The 20,495-nt window shown below is 36.0% G+C and overlaps 1 protein-coding gene across 2 annotated transcripts in view; it reads left to right on the top strand.

Annotated features, from left to right (window-relative positions):
• Positions 1-3,144: 3,144 nt before the first annotated feature.
• Positions 3,145-20,495, top strand: part of MYSM1 (Myb like, SWIRM and MPN domains 1) — a 35,723-nt gene continuing 18,372 nt past the window's right edge. The window contains exons 1-8 of one of the 2 annotated variants that reach the window (XM_033114873.1): positions 3,145-3,424; positions 7,072-7,144; positions 8,710-8,780; positions 10,407-10,484; positions 10,577-10,600; positions 11,728-11,806; positions 15,069-15,167; positions 15,600-16,372. In XM_033114873.1, coding sequence (XP_032970764.1) covers positions 3,282-3,424; positions 7,072-7,144; positions 8,710-8,780; positions 10,407-10,484; positions 10,577-10,600; positions 11,728-11,806; positions 15,069-15,167; positions 15,600-16,372 — 1,340 coding nt within the window. In that variant the 5' untranslated portion in view covers positions 3,145-3,281. Of the gene's footprint in view, positions 3,425-7,068; positions 7,145-8,709; positions 8,781-10,406; positions 10,485-10,576; positions 10,601-11,727; positions 11,807-15,068; positions 15,168-15,599; positions 16,373-20,495 lie in introns of both variants that reach the window. The other variant, XM_033114872.1, reaches the window with a different exon arrangement.

Here is a 20,495-nt window from a genome sequence, read left to right as displayed (position 1 = left end):
CTACCTGATACCATTTCCCTCTCCCTGAAGGATGTCCTTTAACATTTCTTGTAGTAAAAATAGGTTGATGATGAGTTCCTTCAGATTTTATATCTTAAAAAGACATCTTTTGGCCTCCATTTTTGAAAGAAATTTTTACTAGGTATTCAATTCTCTGACTGCACTGACTTTTTTTCTTTCAGTCATTACAGATATTGATTTAACATTTTCTTGTTGTCATTGTTTCCAACAAGAATTTTGTTGTGATTTTTATTTTTTCCCTCTGTAGGTAACATGCCTTTATTCTCTGGAGAGTTTCTCTCTTTATCACCATTTTTGAGCAATATGATTTTGATGGGCCTTAATGTAATTTTCTTTATGTTTCTTCTGTCTGGAGTTCCTCGAGTTTCTTAGATCTATGAGTTTATAGTTTTTCTCAAAGCTGGAAAATTTTTCAATCATTATTTCTTCAAATGTTTTTTTCCTGATCCCTATCCCTTACTTTCCAGAACTCTATTGCACATATATTAGGAAGCTTGAAGTTGTCCTACAGCTCATTGCTTTTCTATTTCTAAAATTTTTAAATTTCTCTGTGTGTTTCATTTTGTATAGTTCTTTCATTGCATGTTTAAGTTCACAAATCCTTCCTTCTGTCATGTCTAATTTTCCATTAATCCAACCCAGTGTATTTTTTCATTTCAGGCATTATAGTTTTTATCTCTAGAAATTCAGTTTCATTCTTTAAATATTTTTCATGTGTCCACTTAACTTTTTGAACACATAGAATACAGTTATAATAACTGTTTAATGTGCTTATTTTAACATCCATAGCAGTACTTGGTGGGTTTCAATGGACTGATTGATTTTCCTTATTATGGGTCATATTTTCCTACTTCTTTGCATGCCTGGTAAATTGGACATCACTCATTGTGAATTTTGTCTTGCTGGGTGCTGGATATTTTTGTATTCCTGTAAATACTCTTGAGTGTTTTCGGGAGGAGACGTGGAGATGCAGTTAAGTTTACATGGAAACAGTTTTATCCTTTCAGATATTGTATTTAAGATTTGTTCGGCAGTACCAGCGCAGTGCTCCACCTAGAGCTAATTATTTTCAACTGCTTAGACAGTACCCTTCTGAGTTATCTACCCAATGCCCCAGGAATTGTGCAGTTTTCCCAGTCTGGCCAGAAGGAATAGGCACTATTCCGGGCTCTGTGTGAGTACCAGGCACTGCGCTATTCCTTCCAATGTTTTTCCGTTGGTTCTTTCTTCAATTTAGGGAACAGGTCTTCTATTTTGTATTCCCCAGAGTCTGGAGCATTGCTCTCAAATTTTGCCTAATCAATATCATCCTCATAAATGTGAAACAGGAGAAGGTTCTTCCTGGGATAAGTGCTCCTCCTTTGTACTCCCACAACTGCCTGTAACTCCTCTATCGTAGAAATTATTATATCATCTTGAAATTGCATATCTGATAGACTTTATGGGGCAGAGACTACGTTTGTCTTGTTCAATGCCATTTCCCCAGTATACAGCACAGGAGGAGTACAACAAGGAATTATGAAATATGAATTCTGAATTCTGCTTCCAAACTGCTTGGTGAGAAAGTGGGTCTTTAAACAAGTCGCAGAGCCGCAGACCTCTAGAACAGGAAATGTTAAATAGACCAGGCCTCAGGAGTTCATTTGACTGTAAGGTTATAATCTTATCCTGTCAGGCGGGTTGGGCCTTGACCCTTGTAAGCCAACTAAGCGGGAGCATTGTGTGGGATATGTTTGTAAAGGGTTCAGACTAGTCTAAAGGTCTCGGGGCATATTTAAATTCTGTGCAGGCTTTTCCTTCCTTCCACATATGTTTTAATGTCTACTGATGCTGGCACTGGAGCTGAAAGCCTTCATCCAGTATAGAGTTGCAAGAGACACTGTTCACATGATATTTTGTGTTATTGTCTAGGAGGCATTTGATATCATGTACATGCAGACAGCACGACCAGGGTTCCATCTCAGCCTGCTACATAAAGATCAATGAAAGGCAACTCTATTCTTTATTTTCTTTTGACTATCTGGCCACGTACATCTTTCTAACCTTGCTTTAAACCAAATTCAACAAACATCTTAGAATTCCTACTCTGTGCCAGGCTTTCCAGTTACCATTGGGACTTATCATTGGATCAGCCCTTAAACAACAGAAGCAGCACTCCCAGAGTGGCCTAAGGATGGGACAATATTCAGTTTTTGAGCCCTGGATCTCCCTCTTTACAAATCTTTCTCTCCATCTTCTGCCATCACATTTATAGTACAGCTCATCTTATCCCTGAGCACGAACAAAAGTGAGACGAAACAAATTAAGAATAGTGTGGGAAGTGAATTCATTCCATTAATTGATTGATTCATTCATCAGTTAAATATTAATTTTAAGCACCTACTATGTGTCAGACACCAGGCTGAATGTTGGTAGTATAAGGACTCGCAGAGACAGCCTTTGTCCTTAAAGAAGTCACAGTCCTGTGTTAGAGGCAGGCAAGTGAAGAAACTGTTACAGTAATGTGAGTGAGGTAGAAGGTAGAAGAATACATAAGGCCAATATCTAATTTCTTGAGAAGACATAAATTCTTGGAAATGGTGTTTATCTTTCACAGTTCCTAACAACATAATTTGTATAAGGTGAGCAGTCCGTAAAGAGTCAAAAAACCTGGATTCTCATCCCAGCTTTGTTTTTGACCAGCTGTGTGTCCTTTGACAGTCATTTCAGCTTTCTGACTCTCAGTTTCCCATCTGTAAAGTTAAACTGTTGATACCAGTCCTCCAATAGACTGGGTTATTGTAAAGATCAATGGTCACGAGAGTGACTTTTTAATTAATTGTAAAGACCTGTGCAACATAAAATATGCAATCATAAGTTATATTCTTAAATGTTTTTTGAATTTTAAAACAGAACTTGTTCAGCACTAACGTTTTCTTTAAAAAAAAAAAAAGAGAAGAAAAAAAAACCGAAAAGCAGACCAGTCGGTAAAAGGTCCTTCATTGTAGTCACCTTCACTGTTTAAAGCACGTCTGGCTTCACTTTTTCAACACTCCAGGAAGATATTTATTACTATCCCTATTAGACAAATGAGAGAAGTGAGTGCCAAAGAATTTATCCAAGAGCACAACCTCTTCAAAACCCAAGCCTGGGCCACCTCCCAACGTCTTTAAACGTCAACAAAAGTCAAAAAGACCCACCCCCCGGCCGCAGGGGGCATCGTTTCTCCGGAAGCCCAGCGTCCCCAGGCGCAGCGCTGGACGAGACTTCAATTCCGCCCGATGACGCATGCGGCCCCACCCCCGACCATCCACCTCTCGCGGGATCTCTCGGGAGGACGGATGGGGTCAGGTCCCATCATGGCGGCTGAAGAGGCGGATGTGGATATCGAAGGGGACGTGGTGGCCGCGGCAGCACAGCCAGGGTGAGGCACAGGGACCGGGTCTCGCCGGGACGCGGAGGGGGGCGGGTGCGAGGAGAGTGCCGCAGAATGGCGGCGCGTCGGTCAAGGGCCAGGGGAGCGGAAGAAAACCGCGGCGCCAGGGTCTCCTAGCGGCCGGTGAGGGGCCGCGCCCATCGGGCCAGCCGGCCACTCCTGAGCCCAGCGGGCGGGGACCCCGAGCGAGTGTCGGACGGCTGTCGCACCTTTTATCTGGATGCCGTGAGGGCTCCGAGTTCGCCTAGCGCAAGGCACTCTTCCGAACAATTCCTTCTGCCACTCCCTCCACCCCCCAATTTCGCCAGAATCCTCCTCCTCACCCCCGCCCGACAGTAACTCCGACAAGGGCGGCCCCTGGACGAGATCCGAGGTCAGGGATCCTTGTTCCTTGCTTGGCAAGCCGTGTGACCTTGGGCGTTTCAGTCCGACTGGCCGCAGGTTTCCTCTTCCACGTAGGGATAGTTGTGAAAAAGTTCCTGAGAGGCAGCTTGACTTAAGGGAAAGGGGTAGGACTTCGGAGCTGGACAGCTCGGGGTTCTCCTCCTGCATTGGCGGGCCCTGCCAGTGTCTAGCAGTGTGACCTCAGGCCAGACGTTAAACTTGTCTCCGCCTCAGACAGCTCATGTGTAAACGGGCAAATCATGAAATGTACCTTGTACGAGTCCGGTGAGGATCCAATGAAATATAATTGTTGGGTGTGTTTTAGCATATGTTAGGTGCTCGGTAACTGTCGTGTTCTTGACTGTTCTGTTACCCTCGAGGATGGTATGGTGAGAACTCAGTGAGGGGTCACGATGAATTTAACACCAATTTCTGCATAATAGGCCAGTGTCGTTTTAAACGGCACCATCCAGCTTGAGATCTAACCCTTTGACTCTTTGCTGTCTGAAATAGAAATTGATGCATACCATTTTAAAAATGTACCTCCAGAGTCTCCCTTTAATAGTGGAAGAGGCCAAGACGGATGAGGAATCAAAAGACCTCCATACTAAACTCAGCCAGCTGTGCTGCTCATAACTGGGAACAACTTCATTAGAACTCCATCTACTGTGTTGAACCATGTGAAAGCGCCAGTCTTAGAACGTTTTGACCTGTAAAATGGCAATTTCATATGATCCAAGCTAACATTGGGGTTTCTGTAAATTGTGGACAACAGTACTGACCCTGCCCATGAGGGACTAACATAAGAGGTTTAAAGTTTTTGTGAATTCTAAAGCATTGGAAACATGTGCGGAGTAATTAAATTCATAGTTATTCTCTCCCAAATCGTTAGGCAAATCAGTCCAAAGCTCTACAGATGAGTAGGGAACCTTTAATAACCATCATTGTTCACATTAGTAGATGAAATTAATCTTTTTTTTTCTTTTTTCCGCCACCCCCCTCCCTCTCCGGTTCAAGCCGTGGTTTCTCGGTCTAGCTGTGTAGGACGCAGCTATGTTGCCAACCCAAATCTCTTTTCCTGAGCTTCGGATCTGTTTATCCAACACTCCGAAACTATATGCTCTTGGTGGTTCCACAAGCCCCTCAGTCTGAGCTTAGAAATTTTCTCCACCAAACGTGCCTCTCTAGGTTCCCAGTTCAATAAATGGCGCCAACTACTCAGTCACACAAGGCACAGACCTACATGTACACTTTTCCTTGACTTTTTCCTTCTACTCTTTCTGTCCTATCAGTTATTAAGGGTCTGTTGACTCTAAGTATACTCTCAGATGTGTTCACTTCTTCCTGTTGCTTGTGCCCTTGGTCTAAATTACTGTCACCTTTTTCTAGTATTTATATAATCACTCCTTCATAACTGTTCCTTGTCTCTTTGGCCCCTTCTATACTTCCCTGAAGTTAGAGCCGCCTTTCTTACATCCGTCTCTGATTGTGTTATTCCTTTCAATTCCCAATTGACTTCTTGATAAAACATTCATTCCTTAACTCCTAGAGATCTGTGTGATCCATGCCTCACCTACTTCAGTCATTCAATCATTCAACAAATATTGATTGAGCACCTTTTGTATACCAAGCAGTTACCAAAACTTAAACCCTTGCTCTAATAGAACCAAACATTCTTTATTAGGTAAGACAGACAATAAACCTCCTATATATATTTCAAATGGAGATAAGTGGGAAAAGAAAAAGGAGGGAAGGTGGATGGCTCCTCAGCTTTATCCCTCGCACTTACCCAGGGAAAAGTATAAGGTCTGAAAGTACAGGCCCTCTGGTCAGTGTGGATATTGTGTAAGAACTGGATTTGAAAAAGAGAGAAGCAACAGAATTGGCAACAAATTGAATGTGCATTGTGAGGAAATAAGGACAGGCTCAGATTTCTGGCTTGGGCTTTTAAGGGGATGAAGATGCCATAGACTGAGATAGGGAACGATGGAAGAGGAGCATATTTGAGAGGAAAGTGAGCTCAGGTTTAAACACATTAATTGGTGGTACCTGTGGATGTCCAGGTAGGTGTCTTGATGCATACACCAGCGGTGTGGATGTTGCTAATTCTTACTGAGGAATACTATGTAAAAAGATTTCTGAAGTAAACTTGAAGTGATTCTAGTCCCACCTCCTGCACCCTTGGCAGGTCTAGTTAGTTAAACAAAGGTTTCCTTCTGCTGATATGAGTCTAAGAATCCTTTATTTTGCGTTCCTGGTAGATCCTGTCAAGTCAGAATTGACATTTGAATTAAAACCTTTTTGCCATCAACAGTTGAGAAACATTATTGCTTTTAGTTTATTGTAGATAATCTGTTAATCCCATAATTTATTATAACCACTGTTGGACTAATTGAAGGTTCAAAAATATAAAGCGGTATATAGGTTTTTGTAGTCTTAAGAGGTACAAAATTCTCACCACTAGAGTAGGTCTGGGAAAAGTCTACAACTTAACTAGGAAACTTTTTAACTTCAGGACATACAAAAGTAAAATTTAATTATATCATAGATTTGACCTCCCCAAACTTAGCTATTTCATTCAGGCTTTTTGCATATGAAGTGAATAGTGTGACTTCAGAGAGTTCTTAGGAAAGGAGTGGATTAACAAAGTTTAATCCCCCACGAACATAGAAAAGACCCCAAATTAATTTTTTAAATTATATGAGTTATTAAAATGTCATTACATGTTCTTATCTCTTCACTGTACTGTTCTTCTTTAAGTATTTTCTATTTTGGTTCTTCCATCTATTCCTCCTTTTTTTTGTTTTTTGAGGGTAGTGCTTATTGATGTGACTTTTGTGCTTTAGACATATTAATAGCTAAAAGAATTAATTGTGAGGTTGAATTCCTATGTACACATGAATACTCCTCAAAAGAACCATGAAGTGTAGGTTCATGGCGACAGAGCATGTGTGGTTGTTGCTGCTTTGGGGTATTTTTTTTTTCCCTCATGAAGTTGTTTATTCTTGGGAAACAAAAGAAGTGAACAGACTTGATGTTTAGCAATTGAGATAGGGTGGCTTAAAGCTAGTATATATGTCACAGGCCAAAGAGGTAGAACAGGCATTTCTGTAGTGTTAAATCTGTTAAGGGGAGAGGGGAACTACATATTTGCTTAACATCTCAATCCACCAGTCACTGTGCTGTGCAGATTATATCCATTACCTGTTATAATACCACTTTTATAACCATTTCTTTAATTATTACAGAAGCAATGATAATACAGCATCTGTTTTGCAAGATCACTATCTTGATTCATCCTGGAGAACTGAGAATGGTCTTATTGTAAGTATTTTATGAATATATATGGTACATTAAGCTATTACTCATTACTCAGAGTACCTCTTATTTTTACTTGGTGCTAGTTCTCAGCAATCACAAAGATAAGATAATGAAACATTTTTCTTATTTTAAAAATAGAAGAAAGTTACTCTTACTTCTTTTGACTTTGAAAAATGGCCTGTTAGGAGATGACTTTGGAGCCAGCAGGATTTGGGCACAAATCATTGCCCTACCACTTACCAGATTTGTGACCTTCAGTTTCTTCATCTAAAAAATGGGGGTATGCAGGATTCACTTCCTCGTTTAACAATTATTTATTGAGTACTTACTATGTGTCAGACACTCGGTTAGATTTGGGGGATATAACTATGATTAAGACAGACATGGTCGTGCTCTCAAGGCGCTTACATTCTAAAGGAGAGTCAGGTGATAAACAAGTAGACAGACTATAAATTATGAAGGAGATAAGCAAGATGCTGACTGAGGGTAACCGGGTGGGGAACCTACTTTAGGTAAGTCAGTAAGGGAAACTGAGGAGGTGACATTTAGGTTGAAATGTAGTAGAAAGAGAGGAGTAGATATGTGAAAAGTTGAGAAACACATTCTAAGCAGAAAGAATAAGCACAAAGGCTCTGATTGGAAACAAATGTCTAGAATATAGTGGATCAAAGGGAAAGTGACAGCTATGACAGGTTAGAAAGGCAGGTGAAAACTCTATCATATTTGCAGGAAGCAGGAGTAGAATCAAAGAGACCAGTTAGGAAACATTTGTAATAATCTAAGAAAGATTTGGTGATGGCTTGGCCTGAGATTGTGACAGAAGAGATAGAAGTGGACGGATTTGAATTATTTTTTGGAGGTAGAACTGCTTGGTAGATTGCATATGAGATTGAGGCAAAAGGAAAGAATCCAGGATGATTCTTGGGTTCCTAGCTGAGAATAACTTGGGGACAAGTGCCATTTATAGAGTCAGGAAGGCAGGGAAAGAAGCAGGTGAAAGAGGTATGTGGTGATGAATTATGTTTTAAATATGTTAAGTTTGAGAGGCCCAGTAGATATGCAAGTGGAAATTTTGAGTGGGCAGTTGGAAATGACAGTCTAGACAGAGCCTGGAGAGGAGACCTGAGCTGAAAATATTTTAAGTTTTGAGAGTTGGAAATGAGTATGATGATTATTGAAGGAGAGATTGTGGCTTGAGGGAAAAAAGAATTGTGAGTTTTGGAAATAGGTGAAGTATCTAGGAAAATGCTGATACCCAATAGTTCTTCATACATGATAGCCATTATTACTTTATAACGGGTAGGAGCTTGAGCCCTGGAATCCAACAGACTTGTGTGTCAAGTCTCTGCTCTTCCATCTGCAATGCTAGTAGCAGTGCTATGGATGCATGTGTGAAGTAACAATGCCTATCTCATAGCATTATCGTGGGAATCAAAGATGTGTCTGCGTGCTCAGTAAATGATAGCTGTTGTTATTTGTAATCACTATATCACGTATTTAACCAAACACAGAAGGTAATTTCAAAAAGTAGTTAATTGAAAAAAAATATGTATTCTCTTTTTTAATAGCCTTGGACACTGGATAGCACCATCAGTGAAGAGAACAGAGCCGTCATTGAGAAAATGTTGTTGGAAGAAGAGTATCCTTTAATGATTATGAAGAAAGAAAAGGTTTCAGGGTTAAAAAATCTCTAAATGCAAAACCTGCAAAAGAGACCACTGTTAATTATTGGGTGGATTATATTTGGCCGCAGACTGCTACTATGTAATGTTACCTACCTATGCAAAAAGCTGCATTTTATTCCTCTGGTTCCATTTTACTGCTAAATCTGAGATATGACCAAATATTTTTGAGTTGCTGTTGTCAGCCAACACTTAATACTGTGTGACTAGTGAGTCGAAATCGTAGAATGTTTTAAGTTAGCTTGAACCTTTAGTCCAAGTCCAAGATCATTTAATTCAGTCCTCCATTTTCAGTTACATAAGCCAAAGTCCAGAGATGTTATTTGTCCAAGGACACAGAACTAGAATATGTAAAAGTTCTTCTCACTTCCTATTCTGTCAATTTACAGGTGTTACATGGGAAAAATCTAAGTAAAAAGCACAAAACAAATACAATAGGATGAAGATTTCCCCCCCCCCCAAAGTTGAGGCTCCTTATCCATGGTTCAACTACTGGCTTCTTGTCATTCCTTTTAGCAGTATTTGATGTTGGTAACTTAACTTCTTTGAGACTCAGTTTTCTTATATGTAAAATGAGAGGATTGAACAAAATTATTTCTGATTTTATGATTTATAAAGATTATTAATAGTATAATAAGTAGTTTGTTTTTAACTCTTTTTATCTATATTTCGTGGATTTCTGTCTGTTCTAAGCCATAATGTTTCTATTCCCTTTATTCCCATTTACTGCTGTGTTGATTTCAGAGTGTCTGGGTACCTTTAATTATTATAGGTTAACCCCTTTTAAGCTTTCTTATTCTTTAATTCTCCCCAAACATTACAGTTATAGCCTATATCATTGCTTTTCAACAGAAAAATAGTGGGAGTCATATGTCATTTAAAATTTTCTAGTAGCCTCATTTAAAACTGAGGATATTAATTTTAATAATTTATTTGACTCAGTATTTCAACATGTAATCAATATAAAAACGTTATTGAGCTCTTTTACGTTCTTTGTTTCATACTCTGAAATTCAGTGTGTATTTTATACTTAACACATCTCAGTTCATGCTAGCCACATTTCCAGCATTCAATACTTAAACATGTGTCTTGGCTAATGTATTGAACGGTACAGTTCTAGATTACTGGTTCGCCTCCAAATTTGGAAACAAATAATGAGAATAAAAACTATGTGAGCTCTTGGAGGACAGGAGTAATGTTTTTTTGTATCTTTGTCTTCAGTACCTACTGCCTAGAATAGTGCCTGACATACACATGTGTGTTTTAGCAAAAAGAATTAAAATATTGATGATGTTCTCTTAGCCACTTCTAAACAGGAAGATAAGAGAAACTGGCATGTACGTACCACACCTTCTTTGTAGGCACCGTATTGTATGATTTCACATGTAATGTTTAATCCATTATAACAACCCTGTGAGGTACAAATTTTATCATTTTTGCAAACCTGAGAAGGGCTTTGAGAAGAATTCGTTTAGCTAGCATTTGAGTGATCTTTAACGAGTATTCGAGTGCCTGCTTTATATAAGCCACATAAACATTCTGATTTTATTATTGTTTGAAAAGTTTCCTTAATAATTATACAGGTATTATTTATCTAAAAAATCACTTCCAGAAAAATTCTGGCTCGATCAAAAGGAAGATGATAAAAAATACATGAAGAGGTAAAATCAATTTATAATACTTCGAAAAATTTGAATTATATTTTAAAAACTTCTTCACACGCGTCTTTATTTTCTTTTCTCATGTGGTGCAGTCTGCAGAAAACAGCAAAAATCACGTATGTATTTATGTTTTCTATTTTAAAGCCTTTTTTTATTAGTGAAAAATTATGGGAAAATAAAACTTATAGTTGGCCTGTGGAAAAGTCCTCTTGATCTTGGGTTATACAAAAATATAAAATCAAAATTTCTTGTACAGATAACTGGAATGCCCCAAGGTAGTTTTATGATGTTATTTATTTGCCAGAATTTCGCTTTCAGTTGGTTCTACCTGATTATGGAAAATATAGTTTCCTAGGGATTTGTGAGGAGTTTTTAAATTTGCTATTTAATATATTAGAAATTGACTTGATTTCTGTTGCCCTATCAGTTAATTTTCAATCATTTCAAACAAAAATTTAATTTTAATTTGTAGCTTTTAAAAATTAGAGAAACTGTTAACTTTTATTTAGTGTTTATAAACGTCCATGTTTATGGACCCTTAGAGGGTATGTATGGCTTACAGATTTTCCAGAGTTTGAGCACTGAATAGATTGGCTTTGGCATTTTGCTGAATAAACAAGAACAATCAAAATGAAGTTAATGAAAAGATTAATGGTTTGCTTAAATTAGTGAGCCTCATCACTATTTTATTTTAATTTCTTAAGATACTGCCGTTTCAAAAGTAATAAACACAGTGCCGTAGTTTTTGGACTTTTCTGGCTTGATATTTATATGGACTTAACCTGAAAGAATCAGAGATAATATTTCTGGAGCCAGTTTAAACTCTTATGGACTTAACCTGAAAGAATCAGAGATAATATTTCTGGAGCCAGTTTAAACTCTTACGTGCCTTCCAGGATTTGGAAATGTATTAACGTCTGCTACTTTGTGTCCAACCTAAGGAAGCCTATTTGTTTGTTATCACATTGACTTCCTTTGATGTCTTTTAGTGTTATCTTCACTAAGACCCAAGGATTATGTCTTTTGGGGCTCCTATCCTGAGCTAGAGAAGTATGCGAGACAGGGTAAATCTGTCCCTCCAGGTAGAGGCTGCAGCCTTCTTTTTCTTTTCCTTTTCTATTTTTTAATTCTTAGAGTCAAAGTATTGAATTTATTAGCCCATGGCTATCTATAACCTTTAGCTGTGTAAATATGGAATGTTCCATTTCAGAAATTTTTTTGCAATTCCTTTTTTTCCCCTTAGGGTACAATCTCCTACAAAACCAGCCAGTTTCTCAGTAAAGTGGACGATAGAAGAAAAAGAACTGTTTGAACAAGGGCTGGTAAATAGAGCAATTTTTGATTTATAGTAAAATAATTCTAGTAGCAAATAATTATAGAATTACAAGGTTAAATTAATTTGTAGAGACCAGAAATTTCTTTTTAATTACAGGGATCATATCTATAGTTTTTCTATAGTTAGACTGATGATATTTGTAGGGTAGTACAAGAGAATTCAACTCATTTAAGTTACTAAAATATTAAAATAGATTTGGATTAATAATTTGGATAGTTTTCACCCTTTTTTATATTAATAACACCTGAGATGTTGAGCTTACCTGGATTAAAAGACAAAATTATTTGGTTATCTGCTGTTTTCTTTGGGGAAAAAACATGCATATTTGGAACTGTCTGGGTGATCAGCTGAGTTCTTTTTTTTCCAGATATTTGGCATTGTGTATATAGTCTAAATATTTTAGTGGATGTAATTGAAGACTAAAAACATTTGTTTTGCCTGAATGTTTTAATGAGATCTGTATAAATATCTGCAAGTTACATAATGGGAAAAAATGCACAATTTCTAATTCTGAAAATACTCCTTAATATGAAGAAATTTTTAATAAAACATTCAGAAAATTTTTTTAACTATTAAGAATTAAGTTACATCTTTTCCATTAAGGTACATATTACCCAGTATTACACTAATTAATTTTTGAAATTACATGTTTATGTATTATATATATAGAATATATAATATTTATGTAGGATTCATAAATGCTAATTGAAATACTGGTAACTTTTCTACATTATCAGTAGTAAAATGTGTTTTTTTTTTATAGTTAGCCATCACCATGACATTCATATATTCTGTGATGTTTTTATATAAATACATAAACTATCTTGAGGGTTTTATTTCTTGCTGAGGTTTTTCTCCTATGCTGTTGATGTTTTTTTATATTGGTATTTCAGTCTGTTTCAGGATTATCATTTACATAATCTAACTTTAATTAGCCAGTCATTTATTTAAGATTGCTGACGACTTTGGTATCTTGCCCCATATATAAGGAGTGATCAAAAAATATGGTGAATGTTTAAATTTTTTAAAATTTATTATAGTAAAAGACACATTGCCATTAATCCCCCTCAAAATACTCCCGTCACTTTGAACACACTTATCTCATCGTTCTTGCCACTTTTCTGAAGCAGTTCTGGAAGTCCTCTTTCATGAATGTCTTCAGTTGCTGTCATGGCTGCCTTGATGTCCAGAATTGATTCAAAACATTTGCCTGTCATGGTCATTTTGACTTTGAGGAAGAGCCAGAAGTCGCACGGTGCCAGATCCAGTGAATAAGGTATATAGGGACATACAATAATGTTTTTGTTTGACAGAAATTGTGGTACCAGAAGGAATGTGCGACACGAAGTGTTGTCATGATAGAGGATAAAATAAAAACACAAAAGAGGACTTTCAGAACTGCTTCAGAAAGTGAAAAGAATGGTGGGATAAGTGTGTTCGAGAGGGACTATTTTGAGGGGGATTAGTGGCAATGTGTTTTTTACTGTAAAAAATTTTTTTATTTAAACATTCACCATGTTTTTCGATCTCACCTCGTATACATAAAGACCATATATATACACACACACACATATGCAAGTGGGTTGAGAATTTTTAGGTTATTGTTGACATTCATGATAGTTATAGGGGCTACATCTGCATGGTTCAAAATTCAAAAGGTACCTAAAGTTAAAGGGTGTTAAGTCTAACTTCTGTCTCAGCCATCAGTTCTCTATGCCTGAGGTAACCATTTTCATCTGTTCTTTGTGTATCCTTCCAGAGGTGTTTATCTCTGTATAAACAAATGTGTATTTATATACATATGTAGATAATCTATGTACATAAACAGATATTTTAAACTTAGAATGTTTTCTCATAAAAACACATGTAACTCTTGGTTGTGTTTCAGCCTTTTTTGACCTTTTGATATAGTTTGCTTATAGACTGAATTCTCTCAGGTTTGAGAGAAGGGAATTACGTGGTACTGAATGATGAAGGAAGATTTTTGTTTCCCTTTCTTGGGCATAGGGCTCTGTCTTTGCTCTATTTTGAAATTGGTGAATGTTTTCTTTGCTCCTCTTGTTAGTGCCTCCTCCCTAATTTTTATAGTGCCCCAACCCCTACAGTCCATATTGGTCACACTTTGTCAGGATCTGTCCTGTCTCCAAAAGTGCTCCACGCTACCAAGTTACCTATTTGACTTGATCCCACAATAAAGATAACGAATTCTTCAGTAAGTTGATCTCAGTAAGTGTGAGTTAACAGCAATATAAATAATTAATTTATACTTACTAGTAAATTTCCCAGAAGTACTTTCAGTTTTAAGAAATTGTCCCTATATAAGATTTCCTCATGAAAGCCAGAAATAAGTATATAAATTAAGGTTTATCATTTGGGTCAGATCTTTGAAGATGACTTGCTACTGTAAGTCATAATTGCCTGGCCTGCAAATTTGCCCTGGGATCAACTTCCCTGAGTTGTGGCTGGAGTTGTTTGTTTGTTTGTTTTTCTCAGTTTTAAGTATTCTAAAAAATAGAATTGTTGAAGTAATTTTGCAATTAGAGAGTATCTTGTGATGGAGATATTATAAAGGAGGTTTATGTATGTATCAAATGACAGACTTGATGATGCCTAAAAATCCCTTTTAGCTTTGAAATTATATGCATTCCTTTTAGTACTTCAGAACACACCAGAGCTCCCTCAAGTTGCCTGTTTTTTCTCACCACAGTTTCAGTGTTAGCAGATGGACAGCCTTTGACAAAGAAGGGTACAGGGAGGCGTTGGGTATAGGTCACTTCATTTGTGATTCACTCTTGTAAGTTAGTTCATGTCTGATATCTGTGTAGTTATAGTAGTATCTGTTATGTAATGGATATTGTAACAGATGGAGTCTGGGTAAAAAAAGTGTTTTGAAATTAGTGTCAGAACATATTCAGTTGATTCTATAAATGAAAAATATAACCTGCCTCCCTTTCAGGTACTTTTTTTTTAAGTTACCTTAAGATTTGGAACATCATAATGTACAATATGAATATATACTGTTAGGAATATATAAAAGTGATGGAACTTCATTTAGATAACTATGAAAAGAAAACTAATTTCTAAATCGCTTTGGTCAGTTTTTGTAAGTCCAGATTCCAAAACAAGAATGTGGGCTTTGAATAACAATAGGGTGTTCTTTTAGTTTGCTTTTTTTAACATGGCAGTTCCTTGGAATATTAACAAGTTAGTTCAACACAAGCAATGTCTTTTCAATTTTGATGATATAGGCTAAATGTGGCCGAAGGTGGACCAAAATTGCAAAACTAATTGGAAGTCGCACTGTTTTACAAGTAAAGAGTTATGCCAGACAGTACTTTAAAAATAAGGTAAGCAGAATATAAATATTCTAGTTAATAATGATAACATTTTAAATACATAAAATGAGTAAGCAAAAACAGTTTTTAATTCAGGCATTAAAATTTTAATGTTCAAAAATTTTATAGTGAAAATATTTCATACTCATATAGTGCTCTACAAATATTTATCTTCATAAATCTCAAAGCATATCATCAGTGATTTGAGTGTTCCTATTAAATAGATACTGTAATTCTACTTAATTTCATAGTTAAGTAGAACAAAATATTAATTGCTTATTTAAAATGCAGTTGTAAATACTTTAAAGAACAGCACAATAAAGGTACAGTATATCAACGACATGTACTCAGTTTAATAACATTGTGGTCATCCTGTTTTTTTGTGCCAGTGATTAAATTTTAAAATTTTAATAGTATGGGGGTTTTATCTTCATTTTTAATAAGGTAAAATTAGATGGTCCAGAGAAGGAAACACCAAACCAGAAGAACAGCAGTTATCTTCAGATTAAAAATGAAGATGAAGGCACAAAGGCGTGGACACCATCAAAGTTAAGGGGATGTGCTGATCCCAACTTGAATGCTGTAAAAATTGAAAAGTTATCTGATGATGAAGAAGTAGACATCACAGATGAGGCAGATGAGTTGACTTCTCAAGCGCCCCAAGAGAATCCTAGCAGTGATCTCTTATTAGACATCCCTAATAGTAAAAGTCCTGAAACCTATCAAGGAGAATTTATTGCCTCTGACACCCAGGAAGATCCCATTTCTAAACCTTCCAAGGAATATCTTCAGAATATAAAGCAGGTTGAGATGGAAACACTTTCAAGCTCAGAAACTACATTTTGGACTGAAAAACAGAGCACCAGTGACAAAAAATCAGTTGAATTAAATGATCAGAAATGTAATAAACTGATGAAAAGCTGTGATAAGCATGATGGAAATGGAATAGTGGATGATACCAGGCGGTTGCCTTCTCCAGAGCCTTGTGCTATTCAGAAAGATCTGAGTGATAATGAAATGCTTTTTCATTCTTCCTGCCAAATGGAGGAGGAGAGCCATGAGGAAGAAGATCTTAAGCCACCAGAGCAAGAAGTAGAAATAGATAGAAATATTATTCAAGAAGAAGAAAAACAAGCAATTCCTGAGTTTTTTGAGGGGCGCCAAGCTAAAACACCAGAACGCTATTTGAAAATTAGGAATTACATTTTGGATCAGTGGTAAGGAAGAATTGGATTTTAGATGTTATTTTAAAACTTATGATTCTCTAGAGTATTTTAAGTAGGCTTATGCAAAATTTAGTATTTTACATTGCTGATGATCCAGAGAGCTTTGACACATTAATATACAGAGGGTGCCAAAAAAAAGTATGCACATTTTAAGAAGGGAAAAAACTGTATTAAAATTGTAATACTCAATATATACTGATAACTAAAGATGAATACAAGTCACGTTTGATTTCTGCAATTACAAGAGATGCGCATAGCGGTTACCATCGGCGTAATTTTAATACAGTTTTTTCCTTTCTTAAAATGTGTATACATTTTTCTGGCACCCTCTGTGTTTCAATAAGCCAAGACTTGAAATTTCTCATAGGGAAACTTTCTTTGGAAAGCTTTTGTAACATCTGTCTGTTCATTAAGCGTGTTTGGGCTTGGGAAAAAAGGGTTCAATGATTGCCTTAAGCAGTTTCTTAGGACAGTGTTAGGAAGATGCAGAAAACATTATTGCACTGGAAAAGGGGGATAAGTATCTTTCCTAGTTTATAATGTACTTTAAAGTACAAAGATAGAACACTTTGATGACAACAGTGTCATTAAATGTGGCTAGGTTGCAGAAACCATTCTCCTAAATAGCTGCCTTAAATGCTTTCAACTTTGAACCTATGGCATAATGTGTTAATAATTCCTTCATCCCTCTTCATCCACATATAGTACTTTTCTGATATATGAACTTTATCCTCTAAATGCTCAGTACCTTTTACTTCAGTTATTTAGTGAGTGATGGGGAACAAACCAAAAAAAACCTTCCCACCTTATTAGCCAAAGTGCTCTGAAATTAATTTGAATTTTTCATAATTTAATTAAGACATCATTAAACATTCATAATTGTTATTGCTTCAGGATTACATAGAGCCATCTTTACAGAGTGTTTTCACTATAACCTAGGAAGATTACCAAAGGAAAACAGATAACCCGCTTATTAAATCACTGACCTTTATTTCATGCATACAATATTAAGTAATTTGGCTTTTAAAGATAGCCATTTTTTTAAAAGAAAGATTTTTATTTTTTCCTGACTCATGATTATCTTATAGATGGGTGAGATTGCTAAAAGTGCAAGTTCCTGGTAAGGGTGGTATCAAAGTATAAGGAACAATTCTTAACATTTGCATCGTGCTTTACAGTTTACAGAAAGCTTTTTTGTATCATCTGATTGCTCACAACAATCCTGTAAAATAGGCAGGTGGTATTTTCTCCATTTGATAGAGCGATTCAGAGGTCAGGAGAGGCTTAGGGACCACCGACCGGCCTTTGATTATACAACCAGTCACTGACAGAGGAAGGACTTCACTGCAAGTCTTCACTCTTTAAGTCACTCTTGACGTTATTCCACAGTGCCTAATTCATTCTGTTAAAAAAGATAAATTAAATTAGATCTCTTTTGATGTCTAATTTTGATTTTGGAAAAAAGAGAATGGCCAAAATGGAAGGGCTTCAAAACAGTAACTCAAAAACATCTACCTGAATCATCAGTGAGTACTTACTGTTATTTTAATCAAATTTCATTTGTTACTTTGGATTTTGACTTCTATGAGGTAGAATAATTTATATAGATAGTATAAATTATGTACTGTGTTTTCCAGAAAATAAGACCTAGCTGGACCATCAGCTCTAATGCGTCTTTTGGAGCAAAAATTAATATAAGACCCGATATTTATATGATATGATATTATATTATACCTGGTATTATAGCATATCATATCATATATCATATCATACATAAGACCTGATCGTATAGTAAAATAAGACCGGGTCTTATATTAATTTTTGCTCTTAAAGACGCATTAGAGCTGATTGTCTGGTTAGGTCTTATTTTTGGGGAAACAGGGTAGTACTAGTTTTCTAATGTTACTTGCCTTAGTCCATGAAACCAGTTAAATGTTGTTGTTTCACTAGTTGTGAAAGCAAAAAGAAATGTTTTAAACAGGAACTCAAATGTTCTCTTCAGAAATAGAAGAGAGAGTGGTTAGGGACTGAAGGTGGTGGTAAAAAATAGAAGGAAAAGTTAATGTTTTAAAAATAAAAAGAGGCCTGCCAGATTTCTTTGTAACCAAAAGATCCTTTTCATAAAAGCACATGCAGTCAACTCCCTGTTTAGGGGAATTTAATAATAATAGTAACCAATACCATTAATGAATGCCTACCAAATGCCATACACTGTCTTTAAATCATCTCTGATTCTCTTGACAACGTGTCCTCATTTTACAGATGAGAAAAATGAGTTTCAGAGAGTAAAAGGAACTTGTTGCAGGTCACATTAGAGAAAGGTGATTTCCAGAGTCTGTAGTGTGGACTCTTTATTTTCACACTTCCTACTCAGGGCCTTGACCCAGACTTTTCCTTCTGCCTTGCATATTTTCTCCTCCACATGTTGGTGAATTTTGCGTCCTCATCTCATTCAAGAGAAATTCGAGGCCTTCTCTGACAGCCTTATCTAATATAGTTCACATAGCTCCTCTCATTCTCTTACTCTGTTTTTTATTTATCTTCATAGAACTTATTACCACTGAAAATATTATATTTTTATTTGTGTATTTTCTCCTCCTCCCCTTCCCAATGATAATGCAGTCTCCATGGGACAAATTTTTTTTTTTTTTTTGTCTGCTCCTTATTAAATCCCTAATGCTTAGAACAATGCTTAGAATACAGAAAGCACTCTGTTAAGGGGAGAAGACTGAATGAATGAATCATTATTATTACATCATGAACGGATATTTTTAGAGGTCTTAACATTTGTTCAGCACTGCATTAGATTACTAAATTCTGCTTAAAGCCTTTTGATTTGGGTATTCGTTAATTATATCAATCCAGTTTTTAGACTCCTGCAGTTTTTTTGGTAGCTAGTTATACCATGCTCATTCCTGCTTTCTTGCCTTCGTTTATACAGGTTGTTTTCTTTCAAGCCACTCTGAAATCTCAACTTTTCAATGGAATTTTTAATACCCACCCACATCACAAACTACTTTTTATCTTCCCTGAAGTTCTATAGGATTTATGATTGTACATTTGGTTTTTCCTTAAAGAGGCCTTCCTTAAACACCGTATCTAAAATAGTTTGTGCCTATTTATCTCTTACTGTATCCATTTATCCTCTTACTTTTTCTTCCTAGCATTTATTGCTACCTGGCAATACAGTAGATATTATTCATTAATTTATTGACTGTCTGCCCCATTAAATTGTAAGGTCAGGCACTTTATGTTATTCATGTCTGTATCTTTAGTGCCTAGAACAATGCTTCATGTAGAACATACAAAATATTTGTAGGATAAAATCAAGATTGAATAAGAAATGCCTGTGTTACATGATTTACCCAAATACTTGGTTTATAATGTCTGACTGTCATTGAATTCTGACTGTCACTTCCTTAATTTCTCTGACCTTTTTGTTTTCTCATCATAATAAAATCTATCCTGTAGAGTTGTGAGGATTAAGGATGTGTAACTTTTGGTACAGCATCTGGCATAAGCACTCAGTAATTGTTTGCTACTATTATTAAGTTCTTTAGTACTGTTAAACTTTATATTGTACCATCCAGCATGGTAAATTAAGTATCTTCAGTAAATATGTTTGATTATATAAACCTCATTTCTTTTATAGTCTTTGGGCATTTCTTTATTCCTTTGGGATCCCCTATATCTATTTCTGTTTACCACCAAGAGTAAGCACTTATTTATTGGCATAATGATTAAAAACTAATATAAAAAGCTTTTAAGCATTTATAAGGTAGTTTATAATTAGAAGATATTGTCCAGCAAAGTAAAACTAGGTGAACCTAAGTAATATATTAAAAACTAGAAAAGTCTAATACTAAATGCTTTCAATATATAATTCAAACTGTCCTTTTTATTCAGATTCAGGCTAGAATTTGGCTCTGTAGATAAATAAGCTTCTCACTTAAAAGTCCTTGGATAAATGGAATATGTTGAATTTAATACTGGGGAAGAAATGATACTTGTAAAAATCATACTGTACTTGTAAATTATTGTATCGCTTAAAAATATTTTAGAAAAAAGTACACTTGGATGTTATGTGTTAGCATTGTATTCACTACACATTTAC

Source organism: Rhinolophus ferrumequinum, chromosome 9, assembly GCF_004115265.2.
Source record: "Rhinolophus ferrumequinum isolate MPI-CBG mRhiFer1 chromosome 9, mRhiFer1_v1.p, whole genome shotgun sequence".
Lineage (NCBI taxonomy): Eukaryota > Metazoa > Chordata > Mammalia > Chiroptera > Rhinolophidae > Rhinolophus > Rhinolophus ferrumequinum.
The sequence above is the reverse complement of the archived record's forward strand: the minus strand, read 5'-3'. Positions and strand labels throughout refer to the sequence as shown.